Genomic DNA, 23,174 nt, shown 5'->3' with positions numbered 1-23,174 from the left:
AACATCCCACGGTTCTAACCCAAGAGATGGCCAGATGTTTTTTTGGCTTGTTAATGTTACCAGAGGCGTAGGTCAGTCTTCTACTCTTAAATGTTGTGGACTAGCGGTAGCCTAACCTCGGGCCGCTATACTCGAAAGCGGGCATAGTTGGAACTTGCAGGTTGGCGGTATAGAAGAAACAGAAAATTGGATAAACAGTACAGTATACGCAGAGGATTAAATACTAAAATAAGCTGAGTTACAGTATTTACACATTTACAGTAAGATTTGTGCTGTGTAAACACAGAGAAATTGAGTGTCAGGGTATTGTAAGATTAAGGAAAAGCTGCATGTGAAGAGCATGACTTTTTTTTTTTTTGTTTAAGACGTTAAATGACATGCATGAAGTTGAAAATGGACCCTTTGTGAATGTAAAATTTCCTTCACTCTGGAATGAACACGAAACTTGATTAGTAAATGGCGAGAACTACGAATTACAGGCGTAGAAACTGCCACTTTTGGGAAAGGTTACGGACATGTGCAGAAATCTAACAAAAGTAAGAGAAAATTTTACCGGAAATAAGGCAAGAAAGCATTAGTTCAAGAGAGCTAAGGTGTGGCACGGCATGGCTGAATGAATGCAGGAAAATACACTGAGATAATATGGAGATATTCAGAGGTTGCACATAGTTAGGATGCCAAGAAAAGTACCGAGGATACTTTACAAGGGGCAAACCTTTCGTGGTGTGGAAAAATACAATGGATGATACGTTACTGAGGGAGAAGCAAGAGGAAGGGAAACGACAAACTGAAGCATATGGTGACAAATTGGTCTGCAAGAGGTCCTCCCATGGTTTTCCTCTGTTAGGGGGTTGCCAGGAGGGTTCAGAACATCAGAAACGATGATGATGATGATGATGATGAGAGATCGGAAATTAAAAATGCGTACTGTATCAATCCCTTACAAGTCAGATTTGGAACGAACATAGTTTAAAGATTGCTGAAGGTTCTTTACACTCTCAGCCTTACCCACAAACACCCTCCAGATCCACCCTAATCCCCCCCTTCCACTTCTCTGGTAGCATATGGGCGGTGGGGCGGGGTGTGTGACGACATGTGGGGGGTGCCTGAAGGGGATGTGGTGTGTCATCAGCTCGGTTTCTCTCTAGGGGCAGCACAGGTCATGGTGGAATCACAGTAAGTCGAGGAAGTGGTTTGGTGTGTGTGTGTGTGTGTGTGTGTGTGTGTGTGTGTGTGTGTGTGTGTGTGTGCGTGCGTGTGTGCGTGCGCGTGCGTGAGTGCGTTTCAATATATTTGGTAATTATGGGTGACAGAAAATTCACTGATTATGTTTTAGCACGCCATTTCCTTTCTGAGACTGAAAATTCAGCTTGATTCCATATACCCGGTAACGGAAATGAACGTTTGGCTGTGGAAACAAGACATGATGTAGAGTACTTTCAGAACTGTTCGCCTTTAGTTTCAATATGCAAAAAAAGAATATATATAATTTTCTGGTTGACCTGATTAATTCTTTATCACGGAGGTGTCATTTCCCATATTCCTCCAGACGAATTTATTTAACATAAAGATCCCTTTTACAGAAGAGCTTATTTTTCAGGTACAGCATTTCTGCTCTGAGTTTATATGTATTAGTGTCTTGTATTCTTCAATATCCTATATCCATTCCTCTGTCTTCATTGCGCGGTAGTTCATTGTTGATATAATTCCGGGATCACGTTGTGTTGATTTTATTTTCGATGCGTCATTCTGCTTCTGCAAATGCTGTCTTGCTTTTTTTTTTTTTTTTTTTTTTGTGGCCATCTTTTTCTTATACTGCCATGTTGACTTTAGTATACGATGATTATTCTGTTGCATTTTCACTTAATTTACCCCACGCATTGGTACGTATCTTCATGTTTAACGTTGTTTAAATGAATGTCTGGCCCAGTTCACCGGGCATGCTGTGGTTAGGTCTCTCACTTAATCTCTTTCCTTGTTTTCTAGATTGTATCTTACCCCATCCTTAGCTGAGAAAAAAGGTTAGAATGATGATGAAACAGTAGGTGTTCATCATCATCATCATCATTATCATCAGTAGTCCTGCGAAGCAGGATATTATTATTTTTGCCAGCTCGCCCTATACCGTTGAGCAAGATTCAGCATCTCTGTGTATGTGTCAGTCTGTTCGTGTGTGTGTTTATACTTGAACTTCTCGTAGGCTCTATGATGCCCTGGTTTGACCTTGGTGAGGCGTTGCCTACCGTAATGGGGCTCCGGATCCCTACACGGTGATTGTTGGACGCCCCCACAGAAACAGTTGGATACCTGTGGTCTATGGGTCTGTTCATCCAGACAATCCTGGGTTAAACAACAACAACAACATCATTTATATTGATTTCTAGTTTCTCCAGTACAGTACGACAGGCCTCTCTCTGACATGTATTTACAGACTGAGCAGAGACGCGAGTGCTGGCCCTAGCTTTCGCTTTAAGTGAATCTTTTGTTGGTGACAAATTCTACTTCATCCGTCCTTTACCTTACCCCTCCCAGCTTCGGGTCCAGCGAGGGGGACTACCTGATGGACGACCTGAACTGCCAGGGCCAAGAGGGGTCTCTGGCTGAGTGTGACTTCGCGGGATGGGGCGACCACGACTGCCAGCGGGGCGAGGTGAGTGGGGGAGATGGAGGAGAAGCATTAGTTTACCTCAGGGCCAGGAACCTGAGAAACCTAGGATGACAGAGTAGAAGAATATTAAGTGGTAAAGTACCAGTGTTTTTTTTTTTCCACACTGTGTACCTTTTTATGTCATATTAAAAATCTTTTTATGCAATTTTATTCAAAATCTTCACTTTACAGTTATGCGTGAATGTTTCTGAAACTACCAATTAGTAATGTTTTATCAGATTCGGTGCACAGGATCTGTATGTCCCTCCTAACCCGAAACTAAGTTATTAAATATTTTTTCAGATTTAGAGGATAACTAACAAGAGTACCCGGCTTTGGGTGGATATATATATATATATATATATATATATATATATATATATATATATGTATGAGGTCGCGTATACCGACAACACTTGGGACCCTGGGTTGCCAACTCCCAGTGGAAGACTACCCCCGGGGTCTCATTTTACTTGCTAGACCCAGGACCCATATACATGTATGTATACATGGGCCCTGGGAGGAGGATGGAGTGAAATGGGAAGATATGATCATACAAAGGACATCAAACATCAGTAGTTCCATCAATATCTCTTCTTTGACGACATATACATAATACATTCTTACCACACCGAGTGATTATATTCCTCTTACATCCATGCCTCCCCACCAGGCTTGAGGCATGAGGCCTTCCTTTCTTGAGAATCGTGTAATCATGAGCAGTGGCGGTGTAGGAACGGCCGGTGTGTGAGGCTGAATTACTTTTTCTTCATCCCTCATTACCTTCCCTCCATCCCTCATTAGTTTCCCTCCATTTTTTTCTGTCGCCCCTTCATCTCTCTTTATCGTACCGTCAACCTTCCCTCCATCCCTCATTACCTTCCCTTCATCTCTAGTCACTCTCCCTCCATCCCTCATTTTCCACCGTCAATCCTACATGCCTTTCCTCCATCATTGTGTCTGTCTTCTCCAGGCTGCGGGTGTGCGTTGCTTCCTTGCTGGTGAGTCGTGTAGCAGAGAGCAGTGGCGGTGCAGAAACGGCCGGTGTGTGGGGCTTGGCTACCTGTGCGACACTGTTGATGACTGCAGAGACGGGTCGGACGAGGACAGGGATTTGTGTCAAGTAAGACTCTTTTATAAGCTTTTCTTCCCTTGTTTATCTAGTCTGTCTTTTTGCTGTATTTACTATTTGCTGTATTTACTGTTGTTGATATTGTCCTCTCTATTTTTGCTATTATGTTGTGCTATTTAACTGATTTTTAAAATTTTTTATGTTGTTATGTTCAGGTCTATTTTACACTTTTTTTTTTAACGTCCTATGTCTACATTCTTTTCTTTATATTCTTTTTTGTACTTTCACTGGGCGTCTACGATGACGGCGCCGACGAAGACAGGGATTCTTGTTAATCGACAACTATAATTTCTTTCTGCTGTTTTTCAGAGTTTCTCTCTCTCTCTCTCTCTCTCTCTCTCTCTCTCTCTCTCTCTCTCTCTCTCTCTCTCTCTCACTAAATAACTGTGGATGGCAACAGGGATCGATAGTGCCGTGTGGAGGTAATATACTTCTGGTTTTCCCCTGTTATTTTCTCAGGGCCTCCCTCTCCTCTCCTTTCCTATTAGTCAGTCATTCTCCTCATCTTTTCTTATAATTTTCTTATTAATTCCAGGACAAGTTTTTTTTTCTCGTTCTTAAAACCTTCTTGGTTGTTCGTCCCACCTTGGTTCGTCCTTCCTCTTTACTTCTCACTCTTTAACCGCGGATCCAGATATGTGAAGTCTAGGGAGTCCTGACGCCTGATTTCCCTTTTGCGTATCCTTTATTATATGTACTTTTTCCTATTCATCAAAGTCTGGGTTAGGCTAGGGTTGTTTTCTTAGTATCAGGTGATGTTGATTTGTTAGTTAGGCGTGGTTAGGTCAGGATAGGTTAAGTTAGAGTAAAAGAAAAAGAAAGATGGAACAGTGAACATCCTTAGATAATCAAGCTAAGGGCGTGGTGCAAAGATGTTATACGGAAAGGAAAGCGACGTTCAGACCCCCTCATTCACCAGTGCCTGTACTTTTATTGCTGTATCGGCCTCTGTTCCTTTTTGCTATTCTCGCCTTTCTTTATTTCCTCACACTTTTCCCCTTTTTTATTTTTTCACCCTTTTTTTTCCTAATTTCCTCACCCATTTCTCTCTTTATACTTTTCGTCACCCTTTTCTCTCTATTTCTCCCTCCTTGTCTACTATTGTTTCCTCCTCCTATTCTCGGATCTTTCCTTTGTCTTTCCCTTCTTTTCTCTGTCCATTTCCTTTACTCTTCCCTCGCTTTTCTTTCTAATCACCGTTTCCCTCTGTCTTTGTCATATATTCCTCTCTCTTCCATTCTCCCTCCTTTTCTCTCCTTTCCTCTTTCTCTATGTCTCGCTCCTTCTCTTTCTTTACATCTCCCTCCTTTTGTCTCCTCCTCTCTTTTATCTTTTTTTCCCGCCTTTCATTTCCCACGCCTCTTCTCGTGTGAAGCCACGTGCGACTGAGAAACATGTATGTGGTGAGAGTTTGTTTTTGCTATTGTATTGTTTATCTTTGAATTTATATGCAAATCATTGTGTGTGTGTGTGTGTGTGTGTGTGTGTGTGTGTGTGTGTGTGTGTGTGTGTGTGTGTGTGTGTGTGTGTGTGTGTGTGTGTTTTGGATACATATATCATTTATTCTTACACCTCTCGTCCCACACAGGCACCCGTGGAGATTCGCCTGGTGGAACGGGACGGGGTAGAGGTGAGGCCGGAGGTGCATAGGGAAGGGGAGGCGCGGAGTGGAGGCGGTGTGGTGAGGTCGAGGGGAGGCGGTGCGGGTCGCGTAGAGGTGAACTACATGGGCGTGTGGGGCAGCGTGTGTGACGACGACTTCGGCTTGGAGGAAGGACACGTAAGAGTTCCGGCAATACAGTATTCTTTTCACCCTAATTCGGGCCTAGTAATGTCATCCCTATCATCAGTGCTCACCTGTAAAATAATAATAATAATAATAATAATAATAATAATAATAATAATGATGATGATGATGATAATGTTCTACAGAAAGGACGCCGAGCCATAGCACTGCCTTATTCTGTCACTGATCTACGTGAAATAAGGCGCAATACAGACGTAAATCTTGTCCTTGATTTGAACGAACTGTGGTTGTTCCTTGACTGTTTTCTTTTACCAGTTCCCATATTCTTTCATTTTTTTATACTTCATATTATAGAGACGGGGACGGTATTATAATCCCTTGAACCAGAGGACGTAAGTTTCATTTTATTTTGCTTTTGAACATCATTCCTTTTTCTTTTAATATATTTCGATGATAGGAAGAGGATCAGTTTTCTGTTGCTGGGTTCTTAACAGGGCCTTCAAATATTTTACTATAGATAGATAGATAGATAGATAGATTTGGGGGGAAAGGGACGGAGAATACAATACTAAACTATTTGTTATTGACTCTTTACTGGGGTTTTACTGGGGTTTCGAATTTTTCTCCCTTTTATATCTAGTAGACGGAAGGAGCACAAGGTTAAGTGGAGAGGTGTTTTTGTTTTTGTTTTTACTAAGTTTTCGAACAGTTTGATTTATTATAACATATATTTCAGAGAGGAGAAGGACAGACGAAGCTGGTGGCCTGCTGTTGCTTCTAACTGGCTTTTCGAAGTTTCCCTTATTTTTGTCATATATTTGGACATCTACATCGCGAGGGTGTCTTTATTATTTTATTGCCGCTACCAGACGATTTTATTCAGCCTACAAGGGCGTCACAGCAGTAGAGGAGGCTAATGAGGGCTGTACCTAAACTCCCCCGTTCGAAATATATCACCAGAACTGAATAAAATCATCCAGATACAGGAAGAATAAAATGGACGACCTCATCGCACAGAAGACGTTAAGGAGAGGAGAGGCTCTCTAGAGTGGAGCACTGCTTGTTTGTTTTTTGTTTTATTATCTTCTGTGTTGCTTTACTTCATATGTTATTTCTTACAACTTCATCACGAGAGGATATTCGGTAAGTAGGGAAAATCCGTGAGACTAAAAAGTATAAATTTATAAGAGGCGTCACGGCACACCAGAGGCCAAGGAGAGATGTTTGTTTTCCCCTCCGCCATCAACCTCTTCCATTTTCTTCTTCCTCACATTATATTTGTTACCTTGTCCTCTTCCTCTTCTCCTTTCCTCCTCTCCTTTCCTCCTCTTTCTCGACTGTTTCACATTTCATTTATTTTCATCCTTCTCCACTTTCTCTTACACATTTTATCTCCTTCCAGTTTTTCAACTCTCTCCTTTTCTGTCCCAACTTGCTTTTGTGCACTTCATCTTCCTATTTTTCTCCATATTCACACCTTTCTTTACTTCCTATGACAGTTTTTTCTCCTGTCTCCATCAACTCTTCCATCCACGATTATCACGCCGAGTTACAGGTGGTCGGAAACCTCCCATGTCCACTCTCCAGCTAATCCCCAGACCTGTATTTTTTTTTTTTTAATTATTTCTGATATTCGTCTCTAATTTTCTCTGCCTATCTGCACGGTCTCCTGTTCATTTCTCTTTCTTATTCTTATTTCTTCGTTCTTCAGTCCTCTCCTTTCCCTTGTTTTTCACTCATTTGCAGTTTCCTCTTCTCTCTCCCTGCCACCTTTATTCCTTCCATTCCTCTATACATTGTTCTCTTCCCTCTCCTCTTAATCACTACATTTTTCACGTATTTTCCGTTTTCCCTACTCCCTCATCTGCTCCTCCCTCCTTTTCTCTACTGAACATAATATTGTTATCATGTCTCGACTGCTTTCTTATTCCCTCCTCATCTACATAGCTTTATTTTGACCACCTCTCATTTACCGTCTTCATAACATCTTTCTCTACTTATTTCTGTTCACTTTTCTTCACCCTTTCTTTTTGTTATCTCTTTTACTCCCTTCGTCACATTTTCCTCCCATCCATTCCTCATCTAATCCGTTCTTCAAGTTCTCTTCTCTCTCGTCTTTTGTTATTCCCACTTCTTTTGCGTTTTTCTTTTCATTGTCTCGTCGTTTCATATGCCCACCTTTTCTGTTCGCTTTTGTCTTCTCTCTCCATTCGTTATCTCCTCTCTTCTGTACGCATTTCTCATCACTTTAATATTTTCGTGGTCAACTACGCGTTCTCTCTCTCTCTCTCTCCCCACAGTTTTCCTTCCCTTTTCTCCCACCCTCTCCTCTGCTTTCTCACTCTTTTCTTTTCCACTCAGGTGCTGTGCCGAATGCTAGGCTGGTCCGAAGCCACCCACGTATACAAAAACAATACCTTCGGCCCCGGCTCCGGACCGATTTGGCTGGACGACGTGCGCTGCTTGGGGTACGAGACCGCGGTGACTGACTGCCAACATCAGCCTTGGGGCCAGACCAACTGTGACCACGACGAGGATGTCGGTCTCAAGTGCTCCAACCTAGGGGACCAATCGTCGCCTTCGTCCACGCCTACGTCGGTATGGTCTTAGTTACATATTCCATCGCTCTCTCTCTCTCTCTCTCTCTCTTCGTGTGTGTATGAGAGAGAGAGAGAGAGAGATGGGGGAAAGAGAATGGTATTTATGATTTTATGTACAGTACTTTGTTGTGTGTGTGTGTGTGTGTGTGTGTGTGTGTGTGTGTAAAATAAATTCCTCTGAATCGATAACTGTTCTTGTCGCTTCCTACGCTGCCAAGGAAGTACATGTGTAGATTAAATTTCGTTAATGGGAAAGATTGTACTGTATTGTAATCTTTTTTCCATTTCATTCACGATAGCAAAACTCACCACACTTGATGCTTTGTTGATGTTTCTTGTTATTCAACCGTATTTTTTATTTTTTCACTATTTTTTAAAGGTGTTCTTTTCGTCATTATAGCTATGTTCCATTTAAGTGTTTTTAACTTATATTTAAACACTTATTTTTTGTTATTTGATAGATATACTAACTGCATTGCAAAGGCTGATAAAGGGCTTTGAAATCACCTTCCACTTCCCGTTGTTGTGGAAGTAAAAAGAGTTGACCATTGACAACCTCACCTCACATCACTAAAGGTGTAAATAGCCTTCTAATTACAATAACGCAAGAAAAGAAAATATAGTTCCATATTTATGCTACTCTTCACTTATATAATGTGAGTAAATAGCTCTTTTTTTCTATATTTCGTGCTCCATAAATGCAAGGGAATCTGGTGCATTATATTTCTTTATTTATTGTCACTCCTTGTTATAAGCAGGAGTAGGATTTTTTATTTTTCTAGAATATCACAACCTTTTCTGTGCACTTGGAGCTGTAAATATATGGAACTAACAAGTCATTTTTACATATAGCAATAAAATCATAAGTGAAATTTTTGCAGTTCACCGTGGACTTGAGAGCGAAAAAGGAAGTACAAAACGGTGACTAATAACAAGAACTTAGTGTACTTTCTGTGTCTGTCAGGGAAGGGTCGGGGGTTCAGCAGTTGTCACCCCCCCGCCGTGGGAGCCGCCCCCCAGCTGCGGGAGAAGGGCGGTGGAGGACACCCCTGGGGCCACCGCGCTGGAGAGGCCCAAGATAGTCAGTGGTCACACACCCCCAGCAGGCGCACACCCGTGGATGGTCAGTGGCTCCACGTAGACAAGTAATACTCTATCCATTTTAAGTTGACCTAAAACTGCCATCTCTTCATCTTCAGGGCTGAGGAGTAACGAGAGATGAAAACTAGGCTATGATGCTTGTCATGAAGAAGTGCGATGGAGAGGTTGTAGATCCGTGGTATTATCTTTCTATGTCATGAAACAAGTGAGAAAGGACGAAAATCTGCAAGCTTAGGTGGACGAACTTAGTAGGGAGGATGATAAGTAGGTAGGTTGACAGATTTGAGAGTCCGATGGAACACAACAGTGGAAGGCTATTCTAGACACTGAAAGAGAAAGACTCGTATTGTTAAAACTTCAGTGCTCAAAGGGAAGAAAATCCCCATTTTTTTTAAACATACTGTAGTTATAACACAAAATGAATTTTACATCTTTGCTGAGTGCGCTCTAACAAGTGGAATGCAGTTATAACCATTACATATCCTCACATGTGTTTTGAAATATATCGTCATAAATTAGGGTTTTGCCTACACCGTCGCATTTAATAATCATTTAATAATCCCGCTGTAGGAATGTAGCAGAGACACCTACCATTCGGAGGGGTCTTCGATAACGCACATCAACAATTAATAGGTTAAAGGGAGATAAAAGAAGAAGTCACAGTTTGCCATAGTTTCAGTCTGCTTTGGCCATCCACTCGGCCAGAGATAGGGTCAGGAGCCTCTCTTCATCGTAGTTCTCACAACAGTGATCTCATTGCCACCTCATAAACACAAAAGGACACAAGGATATGATTCACTTCACCTGCCACCTCCTTACAACTGTTTGAATCCTCAGGGAGCCCATAGCATCAAAATGTTTAGGATCAGAAAAGCAGATTTGTACAGGCCTGCTAGAGAACAGGTACCTAACCCGAATGGCATATGTCCGTTTAATAGCTATTCATCAATTTGTGAAGCAACAAAGTGATTTCCTAAAGTTGTTTATACAGGTTCAACTGGTTTATGATGTCGAGGGAAATCATACCATTGCAGGAGTGACTCGTCATCGTCTATTCGCCATGCACAGTTATGGATGAGAAAATTTTTTATTCCGTTGGATATGAAAGTATATGTCATAGTGATGAACCTACACATGCCTTCTTTATGGGTGGGCAGATCTACCGTACAGGTTGCAGCCGAACTTTACAAGCCCTGAAGAGCACAAATCCATAGGGCCAAAGGACACTAATGCTATCACTGAAGAAATGATCCAGCCTCCCCCCCACTCCCCATGCCTCACTCATGGATATAGGCAAGGGAGACTTTGGAGTGCACAGGAAGATGTACTTGTGAAATCATGTTGTCTTTTAGTGGCAGTATTAGTGAGTAAGTGTTCGTATATCATCAGGGGAATCTCAGCAGGGTGAGAGCATGTGGTAGCCCACGTAAGCACGTAGTACCTCAACCACTTAAAAGTCTGCTTGCAAGCAGGATCAAACCCAGGTCCTGAAGACTACCACATCACATAAGTATACCCTTCACCCGGCCATTGCAGGCTCTGAAATTAAAGAAGGAAATGGTGATCAGGCTCAGGTGAGTTGCATAATCACCTAAGTAAGTGTAGGTATCATACTTAGTCTTACCAGATCTTCTTATGGCTGTTAGATACGAAAGACAAAACTCTTAACTTAGCCTAACATGACTAACTCTGACCAGACCTCATATAAACTGATAGCAAAATTACACCATCCCTCAGGTGGCCATCAACCTGCGGACCAAGACGGGGCCAGAGCAGTGGTGCGGCGGTGCAGTGCTCTCTGAAGACTACGTACTCACCGCTGCACACTGCCTCTACAAGTACCCAGCATCCACATACCTCCTCAGGGTCGGCGATTACAACACACACGTGAGTTGGTGTTCGAGTTGTGGAATACTGGGAAGTGTGTTGTAGTTCAGGGTTGCCGAGCTAGCACTTAGTTTTTAAGCCAGCGGACTTGGGTGAATTGTCAAAGGTAACACAGACAGTTATAGTCGACATTATGAATCCTCAGCTCATTGAAGAGAATGAAGTCTCTCTCCTTCTGCCCCTCTTTCAGGTGGATGAAGAAGACGAGCAAGAGTTCCGCGTGGCATCGCTGGCCATCCACCCGCTCTTCGACAAGGGCTCCTACCTCAACAACGACGTGGGCATCATTAAGGTGATGAAAAAGGACGGCAAAGGCATACAGTGAGTCTTCCTTCCTACCTCATTCACCCATCTACTCACACTCACTCACTCACTTATTGTAACTAGTATTAAAGGCATCCTGAACTACTCATTTGCTCGCTCCAGACCTCAACACTACGAGACCGTAATATGCAGTTTCGGTTTGCTGCTTCTTGATGATTATATTAACTTTAATTATCTCAAATATTTATGAGGAAGAGCGATAGAGCCATATAGTGAGTTCACCTCCCCCGCCCTCCCTAGACCTGCATCAGTTTAGAACAGAGTATAAACTGCGGCTTTTCGACTGAGCTATAAGGATACAATAAATTATACGCAATATAGCAGTCATTTGCTCCCTTTTATATGAAGAAATTAGGAAGTACAAGGGTACATTTAGAAAATTCGTCCCTCCTGAAGAAAATCAAGCAACAGACAGTCCAAATCAGGGATATTTAACTTCAACGTGTCTGAACCTGTTCGTGGTACAGTTTGTTTCTGGATTTAATGGTTTCTTTCAGCTACTAAAGCAAATTAACGTTAACTGTACAAAAATGTGAAACTTGCATTCAGTGGGACTAATTAGAATGACTTTCTGAATTATTATCTTGTTTAAACGAGCGCTGTGTTTATTTCTGGGAGACGCAAGATTACCTAGTACTGACAAAAAATGGTTTTATTTCTCTCTCTCTCTCGCTTTCCAACCAGCGTTCTTTCCCCCCCCTCCCCAACTCGCCATCCACGAAGAACACCACAGGTTCCCCGTATTCCCCACCCAGACGCCCCCTAAACCCCATGTTCCTCCCCTCCTCAGGTTCGGCCGCACGGTGCAGCCCCTGTGCCTTGTGCCTCCCCGGTGGAACTACCCTGCCTACCTCAACTGCACCGTGGCGGGCTGGGGGAGTCTCGGACCAACGCTAGGTAACACAACACCACTTAAGGCTGTAAGCTAGTAAGTAGGTGGATAGGTAGATAGGTGGGATGGTGGAAAGGTGGGTACCTGGGAAGGTGAATAGACTGGTATCGCTTGCCGTGTTGATGTGTTGAGTGATGAAGAAAGTAGACAGACCGATGTAGAAATGGATAGATGGAGGGATTGGTAAATAATAGGAATGCAAGTAGGAAGATATAGATGAGAGAGAGAGAGAGATTTCTTCCAGTCCCCAATACCTCCATGCCCCTCACTCACAATGTCCCAAAGTCCCCGTAACCTTGACCCTCCGTGCTCCAGCTCCCAACTCTACCCTACAGGCTTTTCCAAGGTGCTCCAGTCTGCCCTTCTGCCCATCCTGCCTGAGAGCACGTGCCAAGCAGACCACGTGTACGGCCCCACGCGACTGACGGAGGGCATGTACTGCGCCGGGTACCTGGAGGGCGGCATCGACACCTGCCAGGGCGACTCGGGGGGTCCCATGGTGTGCTTCGTGGACGGTGAGTTGAGATGAGAGAGAGAGAGAAAGAGAGAGAGTTATCCTCTTTTGACAAGCAGTTTAATAACCAGTCACTAACCTCTTGATTCTAGCTACTAATCTCTAACCTCTAACCCCCCTAGGTCGCCACACAGTGGTTGGCATCACCAGCTGGGGCCACGGGTGCGCCAGACCCAACAAACCAGGAGTATACACCAAACTCACCAAATACCTACCCTGGCTGTACTCTAACCTGGGATAGTCACTAATTCAACTTAACATAGGATAGTCACTGCCCTACACCCGCATTACTAAATACCTACCGTACCATGGCTGTCCACTAACTTCCGACAGCCACTAATGTACTCTGACCCCACCATGGTAGCCACTGATCTAACCAACGAGTCACTAATTTACTAAAACTCATGACAGTCACTGATTTACTCTTCTCTATCTTCGGACATTCATTTTATTTAACCTCGAATAATCACTGCTCTAATTTCTTCCTCACTAACTTCTACTTTTTCTACTTCTTTCCCGTTCCAAGTCTCCTCTTTTCTAACCCGTCGTATCAGCGTCTTTCTTGTTCTATCTTTTCTTTGCTCTTTTCTATTCTAGCTCTCCTACTCTAACTCTCATGTGGTCTGGCCAGGGATAGTCTCTCCTCTGCGCAGCACCCGGCACTTAAATAACCTACCATGGCTCTACTGTAACATCGAATATTTACTTTACTCTTCTCCAACACTGGTCAGTTTGCTGCTGCACTTTTCTCTACACCCACCTCATCAGAAATCTGCCATGACTCTGCTCTAACCTTGGCTAGTCACTGCCACTCTGTTGTAACAAACGAGAGTGAGTAATTTATTTCTCTGTTATAACCCTACATTTATGTTGTTATAACTCCCCGTCGTCCTAATCTTCCTGAATTTAACGTTCCTTTACCCTAACACAGACTAACTTCCAGTCTAACCTAGAATAATCACTACTCCTAACTCACGTCATTCAGTATTGCCCTAGCTATTCTCTGAAACTGGATCTGTTGGAAGCGAAATTGTGCCATGAGTTTCGATGTGTCAGGTCTAGAGTACCTCAGCCTGTCTTTCCCGCTGCCGATGACCTCCAGTCTCTTAAACGCAACGTGTTCAAATATCTCGAAATGAACGGATCGTGAATGTGGCTTTCTATGTGTTCAATTTCTTTGGAAGAGAAAAAAATTTGCAGGATGTTACTCTTGGGCAGGCTGAAGCCGTATTTGTTACTTCATTGAGTCGTAAAATTTCCAGTATCAGGCTTGGATTCTTTAATTTTTCATAATAAATAAATAAATAAATAAAACTAAGCTGAATGCCAAATGTGACGTACTTGAGTGACAAAACAAAATTGCTTACAGGATCACAGAAATAAGAAAAACAGTGAAGTGCAATCCTCTTCGTCCTAGCTTTAAAAATGTTCAGTTACAGAAATTATCATCCATCCAGAAATTATCATCCGTCCATTCCCTTACGATAACTAACGAAATAGTGAACAGTGATTCTTGAAACCCAATAATACGATCTTTCGAAGCCAAACAGACTTCTCAGGATATAATGTGAGTTCCATAACCGTTCGATTAAGAAGGTGGATCGATACGATTGTCCGTAACTGTACAAGGCGGCATGTCTAGATGTTTTTTTTTTTTTTTGGGGGGGGTGTTGAGGGGGGTAATGAATTCATATGTAAATTAATGGATAATTACGCTCGTATTATCCAGGAGAGGCATTTGTGGAGGACCCAAATAAATATTTAAGTTACAACAGTCTTTCAAACGATGAACCTTATTCAGAAGTCATTTTGATTCGTTGTATTTATTGCCTGAATATGATTTCTACCTTGATTGTGAATTGCTTGGTAAATACAAAAGTGGACAAGCAACCTTAGACACAACCCCTTCGGCCATGGAATGTTGATTTTTATTTTTTGCTCCTGTACAGTAGCCTCCAGTCACCTTTATGCAACTCTCCTTAGTTGGTCATAGCTGATTGGCAATAGCAAGCGTAAACAAAAAAATGACGCCACTGGATTCAAGGGGCTACGCTGCACACGGTTTACATACACCACCTGACGATTCCAGTGTATCCAGTTTTGTTCGGCCAGTAAAGCGGAAGTACAGGAATTCGTCTGTATTTTTAACCTTCATTGTTATATTTTCAACTTTTTCCCGGTCAACGTGAAGAAAGATGACCTATATATTCAACACTGTCACTCTCCTCTCAATCACCCTTACCTGAATAAAATCAACAAGCGTATGACAGAATATTAGAATCGTCCCAACCATGAGAGAGTTACTACTACACTCCTTTGACTCTCTTTAGCTGAATAAAACCATCTGGTGTTTGATGGAACAAAAGAGGTGTCCCAGCAATGACAAGGTCAACCCCTTCAATACAATGTTGTCTTTTCCCGTACATTCTTGCTGGGTAAGGATTATATTCAGTTTCGGAAAGATCCCTTGTAATAGATGGGTTAATGAAATCTATATGTAACTCCTCTAAGTACAAAGAAAAATCTCCCCCATGCAAAATGATATCGTCTGGTGGTGGCAAGAACCAAGGACACATGAAGTCATAACATTTTAGCAACAACACTTTAAACTCATAGCTGCAGTGGCTGGTTCACCTTGGAGGAGACTGAAGGTGATCTTGTACAGTCTGGGGTTTCCCGTCGATTAGAATTAGGAAGAGTTTGTGTAATAAAAAAAATATTGGGAAAAGAAAATGTATGGAAAAAAATAAAATATAAACAACAAAAAATGGTGTTTGAAAGCTCAGGGACTCAGCGCCCCTAACCCTGCCCTTCAGTCGACCCCTTCCAAACCTGAATAACTTCTTCCCCCTCCCCCCGACACACACACACACACACACACACACACACACACACACACCTGCGCCTATACACTCAATGTATATGTCAAGTTTGATCCAAAATAAATCAGGTATTCATATTTTCTGCACCCTGAGTTTGATCCTGACCCGTGGCTTTGACCTCAGATAGACCTGCATTGAAGTCGAATAACGTCTCCTTTGGTCCGCAGACGAAGTACGTGCCATTTTTTATCCAATTCATATGAGGCATTTACGAGATATTTAGTTAGCATAGATTCGTAGCACCAGTCGAACAGGGCGGTACTCCCACGGTGGGTGAAAGCTGGTGATAGGGGGAACTGGAGCTCCGGTTTCATCAGCCCTTGGGACTAGCTTCTGACCATCTCCCTTCAGCCTCTATCTCTTCACAGCACTGTTGCTTCTTTATCTCCTTTCTGTCACATCCTTAATGATTATTGCTTCTCTGAACTGTCTGCTTGTATCCCTACACCACGATGGCGAGCGCTTGGCACCCATCTAGCAGCTGACTCTCATCCCAAGAGTTAACCGTTATTTCCAGTCGTTCATGTATGCAACAAGTCATCACTGAAACTGTCTTCCTCTGTGTGTATTTCCTACTGCCTTTGACCTCCAGACTTTTAAATGCAATGTGCCCAGGAATTTCGAAATGAACGGATCTTGAATTTGGCTCTCTCTTATTTTGTTTGTATTCTTTCTTAGAGGGAACAATTCTTGCGGGCGTCTGGCCGTTGGTTTCTTTTTCCTTGTATTAAAAAAGTGTACAGTTGTGGATAAATAAACCTGCTGCGCTCCGATTGTTAGGATAGAGGTACGTATGTTATAACCAGTTACTCGACGTAAGTACACACTGATACATCTGTCGGCGTCGGAAGTACCAGTTCATGAGAAATTCATTCATGAATCACACATTACTGCGTCACGCTAGTCACATTCAAGCTTCCGAACAGCAAGAGTAAAATAGCTGCAGTTGCTGTGAATTGTAGGCTACATATACAGGGACTCGATCATAGCAACTAAACGTTCTACGTCGCTAACAGCGATGAAGTTTGTACTGCCTTCATCCCCTCACAAAAAATGTCCTTCCTTAAGCTGGACAAAATCGTTTAACGGCAGCAAAGATATAATATAAAAGACTTAATCGTACAGAAGTGCTTAACTCTTTCATTGCGAGGATCTATTTTTCATTTTCACTAAGTTTCCAGCAGACGATTCTATTCAACTTAAGAAGGACCTCTAGCTGGGAAGAGGTTGATGAAAGTTTTAACTAATACCTCCACCTCGAAAAGTCAATCTGAAGTTTAACTGATCCGTGCGCAGTTAGCAAAGATAGAATGCAAAAGACGCCACTGTACAGAAGTCTATCTATCTATCTATCTATAGCCCGACGCCCTAATCCCGCAAAGGGTGGCCGCAGACAAAACGCCTCCAAGTTACTCTGTCACCCACCATTTGACTCCCCTCCCCCCAGCTCACCCCCCCCTCCCTCATATACCTCTCAACTCCATCCCTCCACCTCATCCTCGGTCTACCCCTCCCTCTCCCTCCCTCCACCTCACCTACATACACCCTCTTAGTCAGTCCTTCATTCTCCATCCTCTCCACATGTCCAAACCACCTCAGTGTATTTCTCCTAATCTTTTCAACCACATCCACATCTACCCCACAACGTTCCTTCACTTCTTCATTCGTCAACCTGTCCCTCCATGTCACTCCACATGCTCCTCTCAAGTAACTCATTTCCACTGCTCTCACTCTTGACTTGTTCCCCTCTTGCAAGGTCCACGCCTCGCTTCCATACGTCAGGGTAGGGATCACAATACCATCATGCAGTGACTTCTTAACTTCCATACTCACCTCCCTATTTCTCATCACTGCTTTCAGTGTGCCAACAACCTTCCTTCCCTGCTGTACCCTTTCACGTACTTCATCCCCCAAAGTTCCATCCTTACTCATCACACTACCCAAGTACTTGAATGCACTCACATTCTCCATATCCTCACCATCCAACCTCACTGCACACTCTGTGACTTCATTCCTCTCAAACACCATAACTTTACTTTTGTTTACATTAACTTTCAGCTTCCTCCTCCTACACACTGTCCCAAATTCATTCACCAAACCTTGCAACTCCCATTCATCTTCACTCAACAATACTGAATCATCAGCAAACAGCAACACCGGAAGCTTCCAAATCTCACCCTCATTCATTAGGGCCACCCCACATCCACTGCCCTACCTTGTACCTCCTTTACTACCCCATCCATATATATATTAAACAGCCATGGAGACATTACACACCCCTGTTTCAGTCCCACATTGAGATCAAAGAACTCACTCAGCTCACCATCCACTCGCACCGTAGCCCTAGCTCCCTCGTACATACTCTTCACAGCACTCAACAATTTCCCCTCCACTCCATATATTCTTAATACCTTCCACATACCTCTCCTATCTATTCTGTCATAAGCTTTCTCCAAGTCCATGAAGGCAGCGTACACTTTCCTTCCCTTCTCTAGATACTTCTCCACTAAACATCTTAGAACAAATATCTGATCTACACACCCTTTTCCCTTCCTAAATCCCCCTTGTTCTTCTCCAACTAGCTCCTCTGTCATATGCCTAACCCTATCAATGAGTATTCTACCATATATTTTACCAGTCACACTAAGAAGGCAAATACCCCTATGGTTACCACACACTTCTCTCTCCCCTTTTCCTTTGTACAGAGGAAATTTATACCTGATTTCCAGTCCTCCGGAACCCTTCCCTCTTCCCAAGCCAATCTACACAACTTCCATATCCACTCCACAACAATCTCACCCCCATACCTAAGCATTTCACCACACACTCCATCAATTCCTGGGGCCTTTCCCAGCTTAATCTTCTTCATCGCTTCCACTACTTCCGACCTACTGATCTCTTCCTCCCTCCTCTCATCTCTTCTTCTCCCAGCCATTCCCCAACCACTTATACTCACACTGCTCTCACTCTACATTCAACAAATCCTCAAAGTGCTCCTTCCATCTCCTCAATTTCTCTCTCTTCTCCACTAACAATCTATTATTCATATCTTTCACTCCCCTACTATTTCCCCTTTCACACTGCCTTACTTTCTTTACCTCCTTCCAAAACAATTTCTTACTCTCCCTCCATTTCACACTCAGATTCCTCCCAAACTCTTCATCCACTTTCTTCTTACTCTCCTTCACCAGTCTCTTAACCTCCCTTCTTCTGCTCACATATACCTCTCTCTTCTCTCTCTCATCTTCTCCCCTACCTCTGCTCGCCAACCATTCACCATATGCCTTCTTTTTTTGTTCCACAGCTCGTTTCACCTCATCATTCCACCATGCTGTTCCTTGCACACCCTTGCATCTCCTCCTCACTCCACAAACCGCCTCACACGCTGCGCTTATCTCTTCCGTGAATATCTTACATACGTCTTCCACCTCTTCCATCTGCTCTAGCTCATACCTTCCCAATCTTTCTTCCACTATGCTCTTATACTCTGTCCTCTTCTCACTATCTTGCAATTTCTCCACTCTTCTCACAGGAGCTGCTTCCTCCTGTCTTCCCCTTCGCCTCCTCAACCACTTTCTTTGCAGCTCTACCTTGGCCATCACTAAGTGATGGTCCGAGACTCCATTCCCCCACCCTCTCCACACCCTTGCATCCAACACTTGTCTTCTCATTCGCTCATCCACACACACGTAGTCTATCATTGCCTTTCGTTCAACAAGTTCACCATCCATCCTCCTCATTACTCTCCATGTATACCGGTGGATCATCTTATGACGAAAGTAGGTGTTGGCTATTGCCAACCCCTTACCAGCACAGATGTCCACCAAAGCACTACCATTCCCATCTACTTCCGCTGGCACACCCCACTGACCAACCACTCCATCCACTCGTACATTCCCGACTTTGCCATTCATGTCTCCAATCAACAGCACTCTCTCGCTCCTCTCAAACTTGTCCATACATGCTTCTACTCTCAGAAGTGCGCAACTAATAATGACTTGAGTCTTACGCACAGGGGAGGAGGGAGAACCAAAAACCAGTCTGCCTCTAGTGTTGGTCCGTCTCGTGCCTTCTCTCTTTGTGTGTGTGTGTGTGTGTGTGTGTGTGTGTGTGTGTGTGTGTGTGTGTGTGTGTTCATTTCATTGATGGGCATCTCACAACATCCACTCAAGCCCTCAGTGGCAACTGGTGGTGCATTGGCGTTGGCTTGTTGCGTCAGTTATTTGGGGTTGAAAGTTACTGGTTCCTGGTCAGCTAGTTGACCTTTGGCCATTATGGTGACCTTGACCTTGACCCCGAGTGCCCATTTTCCAACTCGTCCAAGATTTTGGCCGTGTCTTGATGCCCAGAAAGTTTTATGTTGATAGCTCTAGCCGTTCATGAGATATCTTGTTTACCCACACACAAATCCAGCCAGCAAACCTCACAACTGAAAACATTACCACTCCGCTCCTTCGCAACGCGAGCGGTAATAACACACAAAGAATATGCAGTAGGTAAAATAAACCTCCAAGAAACAGTTGCTGCGAAGTCTCCCGTGCCACCTAGAGTACAGATCATAAGTAATTATGGTACTTTTACTCAAACTTGGCCAAAAAATGCCATCTTCCCAGCATGAATACCGAGTTACAGAGATATAATAACACTAGAAACTGGTGCTGGTTACGAAGAAGTGCTGTGGAAAGAATATAGAGCCATAATATTGTCTTAATCACCCGCTGAACCACATGGAAACAGCCTGCAAAAGAATGAAAATGTTGGCTATGTTAAAGTAAAAAGAGTATAGAATGCAATCCATATGTAACTCTTCCATCTCTAATCGCATGCGTACTCAAACAGACGCCATCGTGAGCCCAAGAATCAGAGAAGACGATAAATCAGGCACAGCAGAAGCCACAACAATCCCACATTTTCTTTTATTTTTTTCCTGTCAACAGAACCTGTGTTTACCTGCCATGTCTAAGTGGGGGGCGGTGGGGGGAGGGGGAGGGGTGAAGGGATGCGGAGTCAGCACCCATTTTTTTCACCCTGGATTTTCTTTTTTATTTTTTTTCCACGCCTTCGTATTTTCGCATCGACTGCTATCTTGTCTCTGGGTCGGTTTCATGGTCACTAGTATCATGGTTCTGCACTGGGTATGATCTGTTTGCTCGGTCATAGGTGAGGGGATGAGAGTGAGAGATTAACACTGGCTCCTTACCCGCTAACAACCATGACCAATTCTTACGATAAATAAGATCTTAACTGCCTCTTACGTTGAGTGAAGATCTTAACCACTTCTTCCGGTAAATAAAGATCTTATGGAGTTCTTGCGATAGGTAAAGGTTTCAATAAATTCTTAAGATAAAGGTTTCAATAAATTCTTACCATTAATAAAGATCTTAACCAGTTCTTACGATGGATAATGATCCTAACCACGTCTCAAGGAAAATAAAGATTTTAACCACTTCTCACGATAAATAAAATCATAAGTTGTTATGACAAATAAATATCTTAACAACTTTTGACGATAATTAAAAATCTTAACCAGTTCTTACGATAAATAAAGATGTTAATAATTTTTTTACGGAACAATAAAAAACACCTTAACCCCTTCTTACTGTATCGATAGGAACTAATTCTTACGACAAATAAAGATCGTGGCTGCCTCTTCAGATATAAAAGGATCCTAACCAGTTCTTGCAGCCAAAATAGATCTTAACCAATTCGTACCATAAATAAAGACCATAACCATCCATACGATGAAGATCTTATTTATTTCTTACACTGCATAAAGACTTTAACTACTTCTCATGATAAATAAGATCCTAAGTAATTTTTTATGATAAACAAAATCTCAAATTCAGTTCAGTATTACCACGAGCTATGTTGCTCCGCCACATTTTTACCCTCCGCCTGACAAAGTGAAAAAAGGGTACTGTTATCGCTGGGATGAACAACAGTAGGTGACCTAGAGATTTCGTTTCCGGGCCAGAACTCGGAAAGTATTCACTATACAGTCATGAAAATTCACGTACTTATGTGTCTTATAGTGAACTGGTGCCTCTTGATAGGTAGAATGCTGTCTTAAGTAGTATCCTTTTTAGATAAGGAGAGAGAGAGAGAGAGAAGAGAGAGAGAGAGAGGGAATCCTGGGAGGTAGCAACAAAATTATTTTTACCATCTGCTAGTCAGGAGGGACGCCGCTTGTCGAACATCGCAGTTGGGGAGAAAAAGCCTCTTCATCCAGATAAACAAGGCACTCAGGGAATTTTCAGTGCCCTGACTCACCGACGCCTACTGACGTACGGGAGATGGACCGCGACGCGTTTGTTTGGCGAAGGAATTAGAGAAGAGGTATGAAAAGCAGATGAGGATAAATAATGTTCCTTGGTACTTAGCGTTCCAGTTCGCTTAGGATATGAGGGTGGTGCGTGATTATTTTCTTTTAGTTGTTGTTGTGGTTCCCTCCTCCTCCTCCTCCTGATATCCATGTTTTAAACCTCCGCCGTGTCCATACTGCCTAACCTACAATCTCCATCTTCATCTTATGTACCATCCTCTTCCCAGTCCATTACCCGTCACCATTTTGGACTGTCGTGCCCACTCCTCTCCACCGCAACCTTATTCTTCCCCTCCCCCCTCCCTACATCAAATTCCTATGAGGTATCTGTGAATTAAAGTATCTCACCACTCACACCACCCCCCAAGCATTGCTCATCTGCACAGAGTGGAATTTTCACGCCATTTCACACCACCCACCACAGTTCTAACCCTGTCTGCCCACACCTGTCAGCCCACATCGTACAGTAACATCTTCACAACGATTCTCTAATATACGCCTTACCTGCCGACTTAGGTCGCGTATCTTCACGACATATTTCTTTCCCTTCATCCACCATCCACTACCATCCCATCACAGGACGCTTCACAGTTCAGCCTACCAGGCCCACTCATATTCAGCCTGCACCAACGCATTCTACCCCTACCTCCACACGCCCCTTGAACCACCTCTTTCATTTGTATATATATATATATATATATATATATATATATATATATATATATATATATATATATATATATATATATATATATATATATATATATATATATATACAGTGACCTGAATGGACCTGAAATGTCTAAATGGGCCTGGTGTCTAAATGGACTTGTGTTTAAATGGACATGAATTGTCCAAATGCACCTAAAGTGTCGAATTGGACCTGAAGTCTCTAAATGGACCTGAAGTGTCTAAATGGACCTGAAGTATCTAAATGGATCTGAAGTGTTTGGATGAGCCTTAATTAATCTGAATGGGTAAGAATACATGTTTGAGAACCTGAAGTGATTTAAATACACAAATGGACAGTTATGCCAGCTGACTGTTGTACTGGCTGACGATTATGCCGGCGTGACGCAGGTACGCGTGAAGGTCACGCATGTTTATATAATTCTTTTACTGCTTT

At 42.9% G+C, this 23,174-nt stretch overlaps 1 protein-coding gene across 1 annotated transcript in view; it reads left to right on the top strand.

The window, feature by feature from the left end:
* LOC145414895 (uncharacterized) overlaps positions 1-13,085 on the top strand; it is a 60,241-nt gene extending 47,156 nt beyond the window's left edge. The window contains exons 22-32 of the mRNA XM_080284311.1: positions 1,062-1,176; positions 2,533-2,650; positions 3,621-3,770; positions 5,368-5,559; positions 7,888-8,124; positions 9,091-9,249; positions 10,965-11,114; positions 11,305-11,435; positions 12,229-12,335; positions 12,666-12,845; positions 12,967-13,085. Of these exons, the coding sequence (XP_080140437.1) occupies positions 1,062-1,176; positions 2,533-2,650; positions 3,621-3,770; positions 5,368-5,559; positions 7,888-8,124; positions 9,091-9,249; positions 10,965-11,114; positions 11,305-11,435; positions 12,229-12,335; positions 12,666-12,845; positions 12,967-13,085 (1,658 nt within the window). The remainder of the gene's footprint in view (positions 1-1,061; positions 1,177-2,532; positions 2,651-3,620; positions 3,771-5,367; positions 5,560-7,887; positions 8,125-9,090; positions 9,250-10,964; positions 11,115-11,304; positions 11,436-12,228; positions 12,336-12,665; positions 12,846-12,966) is intronic.
* The last annotated feature ends 10,089 nt before the right edge of the window (positions 13,086-23,174 follow it).

The sequence above is a fragment of the Coenobita brevimanus genome, chromosome 101, assembly GCF_032717465.1.
Source record: "Coenobita brevimanus isolate Jiangsu-jjx chromosome 101, ASM3271746v2, whole genome shotgun sequence".
NCBI lineage: Eukaryota > Metazoa > Arthropoda > Malacostraca > Decapoda > Coenobitidae > Coenobita > Coenobita brevimanus.
The sequence above is the reverse complement of the archived record's forward strand: the minus strand, read 5'-3'. Positions and strand labels throughout refer to the sequence as shown.